The sequence below is a fragment of the Nelusetta ayraudi genome, unplaced genomic scaffold (genome assembly GCF_046127955.1).
Source record: "Nelusetta ayraudi isolate G7.1 ecotype Tasmania unplaced genomic scaffold, CSIRO-AGI_Nayr_v1 ptg000042l, whole genome shotgun sequence".
Lineage (NCBI taxonomy): Eukaryota > Metazoa > Chordata > Actinopteri > Tetraodontiformes > Monacanthidae > Nelusetta > Nelusetta ayraudi.
Genome location: NW_027466092.1, coordinates 3,911,663 through 3,928,524, shown reverse-complemented (window position 1 = coordinate 3,928,524; position 16,862 = coordinate 3,911,663). Strand labels below are relative to the sequence as shown.

At 41.9% G+C, this 16,862-nt stretch overlaps 2 protein-coding genes across 3 annotated transcripts; both read left to right on the top strand.

The window, feature by feature from the left end:
* Nucleotides 1–473: 473 nt before the first annotated feature.
* Nucleotides 474–10,817, top strand: glp2r (glucagon-like peptide 2 receptor). The gene is made up of 13 exons (XM_076033737.1): nt 474–1,001; nt 3,310–3,400; nt 3,477–3,581; nt 4,827–4,948; nt 5,132–5,238; nt 6,456–6,612; nt 6,697–6,856; nt 7,381–7,441; nt 7,523–7,589; nt 8,647–8,735; nt 9,301–9,439; nt 9,523–9,564; nt 10,024–10,817. Exons 1-13 carry the CDS (start codon nt 915–917, stop codon nt 10,390–10,392), a joined length of 1,596 nt encoding a protein of 531 aa, XP_075889852.1. The 5' UTR covers nt 474–914; the 3' UTR covers nt 10,393–10,817.
* A 2,239-nt stretch (nt 10,818–13,056) lies between these two features.
* On the top strand, nt 13,057–16,518 carry pts (6-pyruvoyltetrahydropterin synthase). Of its 2 annotated transcripts, XM_076033735.1 has the most exons (6): nt 13,057–13,229; nt 14,290–14,369; nt 14,461–14,483; nt 14,711–14,767; nt 16,052–16,122; nt 16,219–16,518. In XM_076033735.1, exons 1-6 carry the CDS (start codon nt 13,072–13,074, stop codon nt 16,340–16,342), a joined length of 513 nt encoding a protein of 170 aa, XP_075889850.1. In that variant the 5' UTR covers nt 13,057–13,071; the 3' UTR covers nt 16,343–16,518. The 2 variants fall into 2 exon arrangements, with proteins under 2 accessions (XP_075889850.1, XP_075889851.1); XM_076033736.1 differs by lacking the exon at nt 14,711–14,767.
* Nucleotides 16,519–16,862: the final 344 nt, after the last annotated feature.

The window sequence follows — 16,862 nt, the reverse complement described above, 5'->3', positions numbered from 1 at the left end:
TTAACGTGATTAATAATAAGGAGTGAAAAAAAGAAAAGAAAAAAACAACTATAGAAAGTCTTCTAATGCAGGCTTAGTGACTTGTGTACAACAAGGGTCCTTGCGAGCGCTGATATATTCGAGTGTTCAGGTGGCCACCGTTGAAGACAGCAGCTGTGGTGGCAGCCCTGCCTCGCTGCTTCCCTCGGCTGTGTTTGGTTTGGGTGCTGCAGGTTTACACTTAGCTCGCCATTAGTGTCAATCCTGGTTGATGTTGCGCTAATCTCTGAGAAGGCGGGGTCAGTGTGTGTGTGTGTGTGTGTGTGTGTTTGTGTGTGTGTGTGTGTTTGTGTGTGCTTGTGCGGGGCACATCCATAGCTGTTATTGGCTCACTGGTGTGTGTGATCCGTTTTTCCTGGACAACAAAGTTAGTCCAGTTAAAGCTGGTGGCTCCCCCAGGCCTTATCTTGATTGGTTATTGGAGGACGGGGTGGGAGAAGCGCTCTGCCGGTGAGGATCCACAGGCACTCTCAGTGGAGCCTGTGGGGAGGATCTCTCACAGCCTCGGAGTTCTCCGGAGCAGATCGGCACCCGGCTGCAGGAAAACTCCTCGAAAGTCAACTTCTGGCCTTTAAAGATCTTTTCATTTCAGACCGGGTTGGACTCTTTTCAGGACTAAGGAGAGGAAGCCAGGGACATTTTGCACCAAGTCAAAATGGGATAACAACTTTCTAAACTGAAGGACAAGGGCAACTCTTTTTCCACATCATTTTTTGTGGATCGACTGCGTGCTCGAGCCAGGAGGGGTAGCAGGGGGGAGATAAACCAAGGATGCGTTAGGGGCCTTGGCAAGTGGAATAGGGTTGAAAAGCAGCTGCCAAACAAGAAGCCAAAATCTGCTTTGGGTGTAAAGGCACAGCATCAGGGGGCCAGCCATGCTGCCAAACTGGCACAGGACCCGAACCTGGATGACAGCAGGACCTGCTCCACTGATCCTGCTCTCCTTTGTGGTCCACGCACAGGTAAACATGTGTTGTCCACATGCGGCTGTCTGTGTGATGTTCCTTGACGGCAGCGTCGCATAAGAAAACACGAACGGACACGAGTAAATCAGCAAGAAAGGTTTTTTTTTTTTTTTTTTAAAGAAAGCAAGCCAGCACTGCCTAGAAAGATGTGTCTGCTGCTGGTTTTTGAATAGAGACAAGAAGTTGCAGCATGTAAATCAACAGACAAGACTTAGGATCTTGCTTCCGCTGCAATAGCTTGAAATCACATGAAATACGAAATCAAGAGATCTGAGTTCACATTTCTTAAAAAGTCTTAGGTCTCCTGTTGGTTCATTGCTTCAGGGAACGTCGTATTTCTCACAAAACACAAAGACACAGCCAGCGGGTTTGTGAAGAAAATGTAAAGTAATGATAATAATACCAAGTAGCTCAGAAGCCCATGAGGAGTAAATGAGTTCCTGTTCACCATTACGGCCTCTGAAATAACTTGACTTCAAAATAGTTAAATTACCTGCATTAAAAACAAATCAAGCGAGGGAGAGAAGTGTTCTCAGAGGATGATATTACAGAGAAAGACTTTTAAAGGCCCGCTGTGTAACACTGTTTGAGTGATAAATATACAATATATGTTATTAGCTGGATGATATAGATAATAATAACTTATTTTGTGTTCTTACTCACTATAAGCTTCATCCTGGATATTTTTTACCAGGACATCGCAGCTCACTGAACATAATTTGCATTGCAAAAATGCTTTCTTTCCAATAGGCCATTGCTAAATCTTCCATATTGGCCTTTCAGTTTTGCGCCCATTCGCCAGTGGGATTAGAATGCAGTGGGCTATCGAGGGAGCAGTACCCACCGCCGGGCTCCAAACAGGTTTAGTCTCGTGGGAGACAACAGAGGAGGCAGCGGCTCTTGTCTTCGTCTGAGCGGTGACGTCCATCTGGACGGGGTTTTGACAAGCTGGGCCACGGTGGATCGAAAGGTCCTCTCTGCCATAGAAATCTCTGCGGCACAGGTGCCGCATGGAGGCCAGAATGGACACAAGGAGGTTGCAGAGTTCAGATGCGTTCCCACCGGGGCGTGAAGAGTGTGTCTGTCGGGCAGAGATAGAGAAAGTGCCGTCCTGAAGCGCTGCGTGATGGACGAGGGCTTCGGCGGGCTGCAGTTACCTCCTTTTTCCTTTTTCCTTTTTTCTTTTTTGAACCGGATGAAATGCTAATTTGTCTAAGTGATGACAGTGAATTAAGGGTAAATTATGAGTCCTGACGGAGTGCTGATTAATATTATAGTTGTACAATAGAAGGAGCTCAGACGGGGACACGCCCACAGACTGTTCTCACCAAGTAGACATCCAGGTTAAAGTGTGTGTGTGTGTGTGTGTGTGTGTGTGTGTCTGCAACGCAGCAGAGGGCCCGGCTGATTGATCGTCTCTATCAGCTGCAAATTACCTGCAGGTGGACGTGTGTCCGGCTGGACGTGCGCGCGGTCCTTACTAAATACTCCCACCAAGTGGGAAAATGCAAAAACTGCAACCCTCAATCCGCGTCGATATCCTTTGTAGTTTTCGAGTGGTGCTGATGGTGGGTCTTCCTCTACTCACCGACTGCATTAATAAGTGTTGAAGGAGCTACGACGAGCTTAAGCATGGTTGGTAAGACTAGCTGAAACTGGTTAGTATGTCGGTTCATTCATTGAATAGATGAAGAATAGAATAGAATGTCCCTTTGTATTATAGCTCTTTTAAAAAAAATAAAATAAAATAAAATAAAATATGCAATAATGTTTTACTTTATACACGCGCGCGCCATGCTCCCTATCTCTGTAATATTAACACACGTGCGCGCGCCGAAGCCACCACGTGACGAACTCGGTAATAACGTTTCAATCAGACGACTCACGTTTAGGAATGTTTGTTGAGGCAGAAAATTCTTGTTGCACCTTTTCCCCTCCAGGTTCTGACTTCGTCGCTTCCCGCCGATGCGAATTAACATAGAGATAGCGAGGAGTAAGGAGGAAAAAACACACGGCGACCCGGAGCCCGCAGGTGAATACTGGGCTGGAGGTGAGGCTGGGACAACAAGTGCAGTACCGATGCGGGCCAGCAGAGTATTGACGAGCAGAGGAAGATTGGGTTGCTTTAGACACAGCGTCAAATTGAGAGGACTGATGGGTGACTCTCAGAGTGGGACATGCCATGTGTTGCCACAACGGTGCAGTTCGCCGCAGTGCTCCATATTTACGCTACTGAAACAGTTTCCCTACTGTGCATAATACTTTAAGCTGTTTTTTTTTTGTTGTTGTTCTCCTTTATTCATAGGAAACTGATTCAGTTCTGGAAACGCTGGTCGCTAAACGGACCAATTACTTGGAGGACTGCAACAAAACTCTGAGCAAACTTCCGGAAACTGGTGAGCCGCCTACTAAGAAGTCCATTGCCTCGCCCGTCGTTAAAAAAATTTCTGACATGGACTTTTTTCCCGACAGGAATCTACTGTAAAGGAAGATTCGATATGTTTCTTTGTTGGCCACATTCATCTCCTGGGAATGTGTCAGTGCCCTGCCCATTCTACCTACCCTGGATCAATGAGGGTAACATAATTATTGTCATCGTGCCAAACCATAGAAAAAAAACCCCGAACGAAACAGCAAAATCGTAAAATTTGAAACGCCGTGTTCGAAACCGTTGTCCTTCTTCGCATCTAATCATCATTCCTGTCATTAGTATTACAATTGAAAGTCAGTCTTCCTCGGAAGAGAAACACTCACTGTATCACAATCGCCTGGGATATGACAGCTGCCTGCAAGTTGTGACTAAAAGCAACGGCGGCAGAAATTTCCGTTAAAACTCCAGAAGAAGCAGAAAGTACTTCTAAGGAGATTTATGAACTATCTGTTTTCTATTTTTCTATCACACCTCCTGCACTCGGGGCCGCAGTGGTGCTGGAGATTATCCCAGCTTTCTCGGGCCGTTACACCCAGTACAAGTCGCCAGTTCACTGCAGGCAGACACAGAGATAAACATCCATCCACACTCAAATTCACAGTTGCCAGTAGAGGCCTAATGTGGATGTGTTTGGGCTCTGTGAGGCAGCAGAAGCACCTGAAGTGAGAGCAAGCAAACTAAACACTCAAAGAGCCCAGGTGGGAATTGAACCAACAACCCTCTTGGTGAGAGGCAACACTGTAAACACAGCACCCAATTCTAACAAACCTGGAAAACATTTGTCCAGTTTATTAAGCTAGTCAGTTAGTTATTGTCTCCGGTGCATCATTAATAGAACATCCTGATTGAGCGTGTGTTAGTTAAAGTAGCAGTTATAAATCTGATGGGTCTATATTTGAATGAAGTAGTAGTTCAAATGTTTGCCCAGGTACCTATGCAATTCCTTCTCTGAGCTTATTCTTCCGTTGACTTGATCTTGCTCTTGGCCTCCTTGCAGTATACCGTATACGACTCAGTCAATGTTTCAAGTCAATCGATCACAGTGAGTCACAAGGTCCATCACAGGACCTGGAGGTTTCACATCACATTTAAAATATTTAACCACATTGTCGTGCTTTAAATGTGAAACCATTAGCACATCAACTGCATCAAGAGGAACTGAATACAACTCATGTCGCTACACTGCTCTGCCCAGACTGACCTTCAATTAATCAACTGAACTTAGTTTAATTGAGAGTTAAATAAGAGTTAAATATCTCAAAGTATCTCAAAGGTAAAATTGGTTGGATGTCTGAAGTGTAAACTCATTAAGTGGCTGTTTCAATCCAAAAACAAACTTCAAGCAGACTTTTTCAGTGTATTTTTTCCTTGTATATTTCAATTACCTGTAGATGGCCCCAGAAGAGCACACAGAGAATGTTTAGAAAATGGACAATGGCGAACGATGGATAATTCTTCAGATCCCTGGAGGGATGTCACGGAATGTAAGGAGGACCATTACTTCAAAGAGGAGGTGAGAGGAGTGAGAGGCGAATTCCAAACCATTTCAGTTCCTTCAGAGTGGTGAAAAAAACAGTAGTTACACACTCACTAGTTATATCTGCTTCTCTCTCTAAACCAACCACCAGGCTGGTTCTTGTTCACACAAGTCAGATGTTGCTGTACCGTTACCCTCAGTTTTGTTGTATGTGTGCAGGAGGATGAAATGCATCGGCAGAATGCCCTGAGACTCATCTCTGTCATTGGCTACTCCCTCTCCCTGTTCTCGCTCACAATGGCCACGCTGTTGATGGCCGTCTTGAGGTCAGTTTGTTGAAGTTGGGAGGTTTTCTAGTGGTCTAGAGGACAAAAAAACCCTGTCTATATCATGTGTGATATACTACACTTTGAGTCATTCAGCAATCTCTTGCTTATGAGAGCTAGTTGACAATTCCGTGAAAGTGTAGACAAAAAGTAATAAAAAGCGAGATTTCTTTGGCAGTAACCTTAACCCTGCAGGAGATGAGCAATTGCAGTGGCTTTCAGAGGTTTTCAAAGGACCCAGATGTGTCGATGTCCGTTAATGAATTCAACAGAAGAAATCAAAGTCCAACAGTTACATCCTCTGCTTGCTCCACATTTCAGGAAGTCATTTCAAAAACACGCAAGTACAGAAATCTGCCCTTTGTGATGTCACAAATGCCAGTGAAACCTCCTGCAAGGATGGTGGCGATGAACCAAGCTTGTTGTTCTCTCCAGTTTTGAGAGCACCTCGTTTCTGTCCTCCTGTCAGTGTCAGGTTCCACAATGCACCAGAATTATTATTTTTTTTTTTTTTAAAAGCAATTCTGGCAGGAGGCTACAAACAAGGGGCTAATTGTGCTGTTTTCCGGAAACCATTATGAGTACTTTTGGAATTCTAATGATCATATAAAGCTGCTCCACTAGATGGAAAAAAAAAGGTCGTGGAAATGTGTAAGATATGGGACCTGTAAAATGGGAGACTTAACCTGCTTATCAGGTAGCATGGATGATGAAAATAAATGTCTTGCCAGAAATGCAACATAAAGCCCACAGTAAAAGCTAAACCCCCTGTGTATAAAACAAAAAAAAAAGATTCCCTACTGTGTAATTTAAAGTGTTATCATGTCAATCAAAGCATTTGCTTCCTTCTCTTATATCTTGTGTACAAGTTAAATGATGTCTGATAGTACTACATCAAGTCCACACTGCTAGCGCTTCTTGGCCTTCACTTTATCCTCTACCTGCCATGACATGGCCTCTGTAAATGACTTATATTGGCCGTCAGTGAGCCAAAAGATGTTGCAGCTTCATCTTGGCTCACTATGTACACAGACTCATTTTAAAGGAGGGCGGCATTCAGTCATCGCAAATGACATTACAAAAGCTGCAAGCACTTCCATGTAGTGGAAAGACGGTATCTCACTCGCTCTCTATTCATGTCATATATTCCCAGTAATGAATGTTCAGTTGACAGAATCAATTGTTCCCGCAAATTGACCCCTGTATCTGTTTACCAGGAAGCTCCACTGTACCAGGAACTACATCCACATGAACCTCTTTGTGTCGTTCATCCTGAGAGCCACGGCTGTCATCTTTAAGGAAATCATATTATACGTAATGTATTCTGACCTGCCCAAGGATGACCCTGGATGGAACTCCTACTCCAGCTCTGTGGTACGACAACATTCAGGTGACAAGTTTGGCTTACGATAAGACTTCAAACGCAACTTTGCCTCACTTGGAAATATGTCTCCACAGCTTATGTTTTTGTGCAAGTGCTCCAAAGTGTGCATGGAATACTTAGTGGCCTGCAACTATTTCTGGTTGTTGGTGGAGGCCATTTTCCTCCACACACTGCTTTTCACGGCTGTGCTGACCAAGAGACGACTGCTGAAGAAATACATGCTGCTGGGATGGGGTAAAGTGTGAAGTCATGCTGTCTGCGTGTGTGTGTGTGTGTGCGTGTGTGTGTGTGTGTGTGTGTGTGTGTGTGTGTGTGTGTGTGTGTGTGTGTGTGTGTGTGTGACAAACCATCTTTATTCACTCAGTGAGTAGGAAAATAACGTACACACACACACACACACACACACACACACACACACACACACACACACACACACACACGTATATAAAATTAGGCAGATTTATATCCTATTTAGCAAAACACATAAGAGTTAAACTGTTTAAGGTCCCGCTGTATAATATTTATGTGTAGATATTTAAAATTTGGAGAATTAAAAACAATCTTCCTCGCTATGTTTGACCCCATTATTCCCCCTTTAATTTCCTCATCAGAGATAACACCAGTGTCAACCAAAGTTTTTGTCCAAACAAGATAAAGAGAAACAAACTGATTGAAAGTGGCACATGGATGATGACATGATGCAAATGTCCAGACCAATAACTGATGATCTATCTAACAGTGACATATTTACTCTTCAGGTACGCCCGTTTTGTTTGTTACTCCGTGGGCTGTGGTAAAGGTGCTATATGAAAATACAGGGTAAGCTTTTCTTCTTTTGACCCTGTAATTCTGCTGCTTCCACACTGATGTGACTTGGACGTGTCTTCTCCTCATTCCAAGATGCTGGGCCATTGTGAACAGATGGTTCTGGTGGATAATACGGGGGCCTATCACTTTGTCGGTGCTGGTAAGCTCCTTTGTTTGAACAAAACTCTAGCACTGCAACAAGCAACGTAAATTAGATTTACATTAGAGGGTTCAATCATGTCACTTCAGTGAATCCGGTCTATCCAGTCCAGTATCAGACCTCAAGCAACACTTCATGTCGCCATCAGCGTCTCCCGTCTTGTGACTGCATGTGATGTGGAGGCGTAGTAGACAGAGACGTGACAGATAACTAATTTCACAGCAGGAGGGAAGTGCACGTGTTCATTTGTAGGTCTTTGTGTGAGTGTTTCTGATGCTTATGTTCACGCTTTTCCTCAAAGGTCGCATCGCCGCATTTCCCACGCTTTGGTCTTAATTTTTTTCTCCTGCATTGCAGGACTTGCTTCTGAAGCCCAACTGAACCCTTAACTTTTTATTCAGACACTGTAGTGATAAACATGTGAAACGTCTATTGCACTTGTTAATGATGTGGCAGAATTAATCATCAGTGCATAAAAAGAAACTTTATGTCAATAGTATTGCAATATAAATAATTTGTGAAACCTGGAAATAAAATTGGTCCTCGGATGAACCCCTGTGAAATGCTATTTGATGTAACCATTGAAAAAAAAAGTAATAATAATAATAATAATAATAATAATAATAATAATAATAATAATTTTATTGCATGCATTTTATTGACAAGCACATGTTAAGCCCTTTAAGGACAAGTAATAATAATAATAATAATAATAATAATAATAATGATAATAATAATAATAATAATATTTTTTATTTATAAAGCGCTCTTACAGGAGCTCAGAGTCGCTTTACAGGTAAAATAATAAAACAATGCGAGAGAATTAAAAATTAAAAACGATTAAAAATAGATAATAGTAGAAATAAAATAAAATAAAATCAGTTAGTCTTAGCAAACAATAAAACAACAATAGATTAATTCAACATACTGTACAAGTAAATACCATGAATAGGACTGTGTGAAAGGTAGTTCCAATTGAAGCAATCAATAGGAGATCTAGAACAGGTGGGTTTTGAGTGTGCTTTGAAAATGACACCTTTGTCTTGATGTGTTTCAGGTGATTTTCTTCATTTTTATCAAAATACTGATGCTGCTTCTTTCCAAATTGAAAGCAGATCAGGTGAAATTTACGGACTACAGATACAGGTATCCTTTACTATTTTGGCTCACATCGCTGCAGGTGGAACCCTGTCAAAATGAATAAATCCACCAATATTCTGTATGGTTTATTTGCTGTACTGAACAGTTTTTCAAAGCACATACAAACTTGTTTTTGTTTCATCTGAATGCCCAAACAACCAAGCATATATTTTAACACACATAAATATTTTTTGTTTAAAATATTGTTCTTGTATTGCACATAGACATCTATTGCCTTTTAAGATATTAATCCCAAAATACATTGGTAAGTTATTCTTTCTGAATTTCCTGCCTGTATTTACATCTACTGCCATAAACGTCAAAAAACACTTCCGCCTTCAGGGCCACATCCAAAATAATGTCTTTGAACAGCGCAGTAAGTTCAGTGTCTAAATGTTCATTACCAAAATTTCAAGAACAACTTAAAATGTAACCTCTGTACTACAGTTAATAAGAAATGTCAGCGTATCACATTACATATTACGATCTCATGTGTTTTCCTCTGTGTGGCCGAAATGGAGTCAGAGTTTTGTCTCTTAAAGCGCTTGGTTGCTCTGATTGTGTCCCTCAGCTTGGTCAGAGCCACTCTGGTCCTGATTCCTTTGCTGGGGATCCATGAAGTCGTCTTCACTGTGTTGATCGATGAATGCGTGCAGGGCAGCAGTCGCTACGCCAGGAACTTTATCAACCTCACCCTCAGCTCATTCCAGGTGACACCTCGAGGGTAACGCACGCAGCTGTTAGTTGTCATCTTTCTCTTCACACAAATGAACTCTGTTGTATCAAATGCTAGGGCCTCCTGGTGGCTGTGCTGTACTGTTTCGCCAATGGCGAGGTAAGTTGCAACCTCTCAGCCATCATTGTGCGCCTTGTAATTACTGGCTACAAGCTCTAAAATTACAATAAAAAGTTTAGAAGAGAGTTAAGCAAAGAAATACAGTGTTTGGTTTGTAATGTGTCACAACATATAGCGACCATAAATGTTTTGATAAAATGTAAATTTGTCACCATGTTGGCTGTCAACCATCACAGGGACGTTAAGTGTTGCTGCTCATACTCAGCCATCATCACCTTTACTCTCACCTCAGAGGAGTTTATATGCATGGATTTAAGTAACAAGAAAAAAGTAAACTCCAAAAAGCATAGTAACTTCATACTCTGGTGAAAGAACTTTAATGAAATCAAATGAATCAAAATAAACCCCAAATAGGTGCAAACTTGTGCTCTTTTTCTTTTTTTTTTATGTTAAACATCAGACCACTAACTAGTGCCATCTTCTGTTACTGGGCTTCAGGTGCAGGCTGAACTGAAGAAGCGCTGGCAGCTTTTCCTGTTCACCCACCACCTGCAGGTCAGGAGCTGCTTTCAAGGCGCTCCCCTCAAACACCTGTGGAAACACACTCGAGGACAACATCCGCAGCGCTCTCGGCAAAGCGACACCTACGACGAGGCCGGCGCCTCTGCAATGCACCCACATCTGTTTCAGGTGGCTGTGTGTGCAGGAGGAGAAGGACTTAAAGTGGCCAAAGCAAAGGGTCAAGGGCCGAGGGGTCGCGACGCAACAGGACTGGACTTTTTGACCAGGAAGAGCCTGTCGAGCAGCGACGGAGAGATAACCCTCGGGGAGACCATGGAGGAGATCCTAGAGGAGAGTGAGTTCTGATCACTTTGAGCTCGATGGTACTTTGCATATCTTACATGATGTGGGAATAAGGCTGCATAGAAAAACTGAGAAAGACCCACCAAAGTGCTGTTTGCTAAAGCACAGGTATGCTATGAACACTAAATCAGTCCCCACTTTCTAAATTTTAAGAGAACTTTGGCTCTTGTAGACCTGTCCAAAGTTCCTGAATTACATTTTCACAGGCTATTGTTGTTGCTATTGTAACACATAAATACGTTGTTATTTATGTGTTACTGTGCTAAGAGTGTGCTGCTGTAAACCCAGAGCAAAGACAGATCATCAATCCACATACTATATGTCCACATATACCTGGAAATCCTTTATTAAACTGCCTTGCTTGTTCAAGGTTTTATGGCTTGAAGTCTTGTACAGTTAGAATACTATCCACATATCCCCTGCTAATGTTCTCTAAAAATAAAACATGTTGCAAGCCTGTAACTGATCTCCAGTTAACTTCTATTACTTTGCTCCACTTTTAAGAAAATGTGGGCTTAAATGTACAGTGCTACCTCTTCTAGGTTAATGCCAGCATCATCAGGCAGGTGTTTGTTCTGCTGCTTCGTCACTGTATTTGTCCCGGTTCCAAACATTTGGAAGGGAAATTAAGCATCAGTATAAGCAGGAAGCTAATATTAAACATTTTTGCTGTGGACTAAAACATTTCTCCCATAACAAATCATGCAAAGTGTCCCGGCTGAATAATAAACATCTGAAGCTATGTACATGTTAATGGCAGTAATGGTGGGTCTAATATATAAACCAGTGTTGTTGTTGTTTTAATGTTCACGATACAAAGCGCTACACAACTTGGTAGTAGCCTTTGATTCTGACTGGCAACCCTTCATTGCTTTGCTCTTCACACCTTTTCAATTAAAAAGGACAAGTGTCCAAACTTCAGCAATCACAGTTACAGGTACACTGCTGTTTATTGTTGCAGAATTACATTTTAATGTAACTCGACTTCTTCAGAAAGGGAAGAAGAAGAGTGTAGATTTATAGTCTACATTGTCTTTCAAAGTTTCACTCTGGGGTTTTCTCGTGCTGTGCTAACGGAAACCTCTGCTTATTCTATTCCGTATTGTACTCCATTGCCAGGGACATATTGAGCAGTCGGCCTATTCTATTCTACTTTGATGTAGTGCCCTATGTATGGAGTAACAGTTATCTTACTCCATACCTATGGAGGAGAAAATGTTAACACTGTGACAAGTTGTGGCCCTGTCTGCCCTACAGTTTGATTTGGTCAATATGTGCATATATTGAATATATTGTATGCACATTTATGTACATAAGAGCTGTATTAGGTCTGTTGAGACTGTTACCAGACTAACTGTTAAGGTCAAGTACCCCCCCCCAAAAAAAAGTATGTTGTTTTTTCCAGTTAATATCAAACTTTAAATTGAAGGATTTGTACTTAACAGCACATGTTACTCTATTTATGATGTTTGAATGCAACAAATATGAACTGTAGCCTTACAACTCTCCGTCACTTTGTACAAATTGTACAGTAAATCTTTCAGTGAGTGTCATTCCGTACCAATACCATACCACTGTGAGGCATCCTGTATTTTATTTACTATGTAAAATAAACCTTTCCATGTCAGACCAGTTATAACAATCCACATAACACTTAATCTGGATTGAAATGTGCATATGAATACAATGTATTTATTGTCTGAATGTGTATGATAAGAAAGCTTTTTTTGTCTGTGAAATTATACAGGCTTTCCATGTTTTATGTAATCGTATCTTAAGTCTTAAGTAAAACTGCACCATGATTTGTACTTAGTTTCATTTGTGTATATGCGGAAATTAAAGAGTCACAGTTAATTGTGTTAGCGTCTTGTTTTCTTGTTTCATCTTCATGGCAGCTGATAACGAGAATAATTGATCTGGAAAGTGACAATAACATTTTCATGATGATGATGATGATGATGATGATTATCATTATTATTATTATCATTAGTATTATTTATTTATTTTAACTGAACTGATGGTAGGATTCCCTTCCCCCACTCTGCACTGCTGCCGTGCCATCATGTGACTCAGCAATGATGAAAGCAGCAGTCAGAGGAGGCACGCATTCTGCAGATGACTGATGTGGTTTTAATTATGGCAGGATAAAAAATGGAGCACAGAGTTGTTTCACTTTGTAAAATATGATTCCCTGATGAAAAATGCCCAAGCTGCTCGGAGCTTTTACCAAAAGTGTCATAGGTGGCATTAGATTCTCAATCTTTGCACACCCCTGCACAGCTTTTAACTGTCTGCCTCAGTCGTTTAGGTTTTATAAAGAGTACCCTGATAAAGACATTTTTCTCCAGACATGCTGCAGATATGGCTAACAATTTTAAAATTCAACGACCCCCTCCCATACATAGTGTAGCCTGTTCATAACGGCATTCCATGTCTGCTGAGCCCACATAATCGGAAATTTTAGTAGTAAAAAATATATTAGTTGTTCTAATCTAGGCAATAAAATTTTTGCGTGGATAACGGGATATAAAGCATCGTCAAACAAACTGCATTTTCTGTTCTGTTTGCTCCCTTCCCTTCACTTCACTGGCGGTCCTGAGGACGTCCAAAATGTGACTTGCGTCCACACGACCTCAGCCAATGGGCGCCTAGCATTAGGGACGGGGGGCGGGGCTGGCGCTAATGCCTATTTCCGGACACTTGGGCTCTTCTACTGCTAGCAGGTCGTCGTACAACCTGTTCGCAGCCATGGCCGAGTCCTGTGCGAGAGGCAGCGATGCTGAGCGCGTCGGCTACATCACCCGGGTCCAGAGCTTCAGCGCGTGCCACCGACTCCACAGGTAGGACGACACTACTTCCGCGTTGTGACTTGAAATGCCAGCGATGGACGCGGGGCGGCTGTGTCCCTCCGCCCGTGTGGGTAAAGCTCAGCCAGGCATTCAGCCATATGGTGTTGAAACAGTTTAATTTCGCAGTTTACAATCTGACGTTTGTAAAATGTTTGGACCGGACTCTTTTTTTGTTTAATTCCCCCCCGTCCCCCTTACTTCTTCGCGAGAAATCGCGTGTCTTTTCGCTCGGTTTGAAAAGGAAACACATCCTCGTGTAGCATGCCAACGTGTAAGTTGATCGAAAGTTGTACCATTGAAGGAGCTTGAAACCTCTGAAAAACAATTTAAGGGTACAATCGACAAATGCAATAAACCTTAGGTTCGTGGTGGTGTCTGACTGATCTCCAATGTTCTGTTTACTTAATCGGCTTTAAATGATTCAGGAAAAAGCAGGTATTGAGGATGGATGGATGGATGGATGGATGGATCCAAATGAAATGTTTTCTTCAGCTGATTCTCTTGTCTTTTACACTGAAGTTGTTGATTGAGGCATTCAAATCTGTTCAAAATCTCTTTCTGTGTGTGTGTGTGTGTGTGTGTGTGTGTGTGTGTGTGTGTGTGTGTGTGTGTGTGTGTGTGTGTGTGTGTGTGTGTGTGTGTGTGTGTGTGTGCGTGAGTGTGTGTGTTCAATAAACAAACAATCAAAATTTGCTGTTGGAGTGTGAAAGAAAAGGAGGTAGTGAAGAGCTAAATATAAATGTAACTATGTGGTGGTATGGGGCTCACCTTGGGACTGGGGGCTCTCTGGAGTTGATCCTCAGCCCAGGTTCCAGGTTCCAAGTGCAGCCTCAAGGGGGCGCTCTCTTACTGTCTTGGTGTCAGTCCCTAGAAAATAAAAACCTCAAACTTTAAATTTCTTTCATAGCAAAATATGAATAAAACTATAATTTGTTGTTCTGTTTTTACAAGCATCCTTATTGTACTATATAGTATGATTTAGACAATCCCTTAATATGAAAAAGCCAGAGGGCCGATCTGTGAACCAGCATTCTAATGAATTTCTTTTCAGCCTTCACTTGAGCGATGAAGAGAACCGGAGTGTTTATGGGAAATGCAACAACCCCAATGGCCACGGACACAACTACAAAGGTCAGTTTGGCTCTTGTGTCCATGGCATCTATGTTGCTCCTCACCTATTGGTCTGATAATCCTTCATCCACACTCTTCTGTCTGTTCACAGTGGAGGTGACTGTGCGCGGGAAGGTAGGCTCGCCCATATGTATTATATATCTCATCAGACGAGGGAGGCTGAATGCTCTGTTTGCATAGAGTGAAACCTGATGAGACTGAAACATTGTCAGTATTGAACTCTTCAGTGGTTCTTGTCTGGAGTATTTCAGCCTCTTTGATTGGAGCATGCAGAGATCTATGGACGTGTTCACACTCACTCACCGTTTCCTGACTTTGCTGAAGTATGTGTTTGCTTGTAGATTGACCGTCATACCGGCATGGTGATGAACCTGACAGACCTGAAGAGGTGTATCGAAGTAAGATTACACCTGCAGTACAACATGCCAAGATTTAGTTGAGACATCTAGCAGTAATATGTATCAAAAGTACCGAAAAGTGTCTCGCATTTATGTTAAAAATATTATCCTGCATTATGAGCAGGCCATTTCTATTACATTCCAGTGATGGTACACATTAGTTACATTTAAGTTAATGAATATCTGCATATTCATTTATTAGACTCTGGTATTACTACTTAGGTCTTAATCCAATTGTATGAAGGCCCAGTGTCTAAGATTTAATAGCATGTCATGGTAAGAGAGCACATTGGAAACAATGTTTATGTTAATCACAGTTTTCACTCATTCGTTTTTGTACCAACTGCGATTTCAGAGTAAAATCCCGAAACCAGAGTAGTTTTGTGTTCCTTGTCAATGAGGCCGTTACAAGCGGTCCTGCTCTTTGTTTATGTATGAGTACTTTTCTAGTACATGAATACAAATGTTCATTTGGAGTAAGTTCGTAAAAACCAAAGATGCCTTTCAGTGCTACATGTTGGACTTTTCAGGTAGTGCTCATTAGATCAATGCACTTGTCACGGGTTACGCAACGTGTGTATTAAGCTAACTCTGCTGGATGAGTGACAGTATTGCTCAACAGATTAGTCTGGGTCACTGACGGGGGTCTTGCGTCATCACACCACATATTGTAACAGCAGGACTAAGCAGCTAAGGTTATTTAGTGCTTCTAGCATCACAGGCATCTTTCGGCCTTCCTGCCTGAGAGGAAATAAGTCAAGTCAGGTTTCTCTTCCCTTGAATAAAGAATGCACAGTGTGACTTTCCCTGACAAATGAATTGCTGTGATGTTATTTGACTGAAAACGTTGTTCTTTTGATATAAGTCCTTCTGAATTCCTATTGAAAGGGTCCTTTCAGGGCTGCAAGTAACTTGCGGTGTTCATGATAGGTTATTGTACACGCTGCTGGTATTTAATTTGTGTCATGTGGTGGGTTTTGATTCAAGTGGATTCAGGGAATTTTCTTTGAACTGCCTTGAAGGTTTTTAATTGCTTTTTTGCTTAATTTCGTCTACTTTCAACAAACCTTTGCTGTTAATGACGTAACTGAACTAAATCATGACCTTTTGGAGCACGCCAATGTGCTGTGTGTTGTGTGGCATTTTCTAATGTGGATGGAAAATTACAATACAACATTTTCATCCGTGTATCAATAAACCAACGTGTTCCTACTGCGATCCTCCAACTGCGCCTGCTGCAGTGCAATTTAATTTATCATTTGGTTGAATGATTCTCCCATGCAGGATGTCATAATGACCCCACTGGACCACAAACACTTGGATAAGGATGTCCCCCACTTTGCAAATGTTGTCAGGTGAGGGGTCCCTGTCAGCTTTTCCTTGCACACTCTTTACTGATTGTCTGCACATTCACCTTTTGATCTGACTGCGTCTTCTCCTCTTGATGTTAGCACGACTGAAAACGTGGCTGTTTACATCTGGGACAACATGGCGAAGGTTCTGCCGCCCAACCTGCTCTATGAGATTAAGATTCATGAGACGGACAAGAACATTGTTATATATCGAGGACAGTAGACGGAATGGGAAGTGATGTTTTTAAGTGCCCTTAACTTGACCTTTGTATTGACTCTGATGGCCTAAACTGGCAACGATGTATGAAGGCAGGTAGTGTTTCTTTTTGTAGCCGTATTCCCTGAAGGTGAAAAGATTTGATTGCAGTTAACAAAGCAGTATCGTTAACATGGAAGGACACTACAATGGAAATAAAAAAAAACAAGTGCTGCTGCATTGCTACTTTTGTTATTTATATTTTATCATAATATTCTAAAAAGCAGCTCAATTGCCGTTGTACATTGTGTACAATGTATAAGACGCAATACATTGTGTACAATGAAATTGCAGAATTAATGGGTATTTCTGCGCTGCAGCGTCAAATCCAGCTCAGAAATCATACATCTTCTCATGTCTAAATCAAGAATGAATGAGGTGTTTGGAACACATGCAGAAAAGTAATAGTTCTCAGATGTCTATTTCCTAACCAGTTGCGTTGCACTGGACCGGAGGGTTAAACTGCAGTTTTAAACGTGCTTTTAAA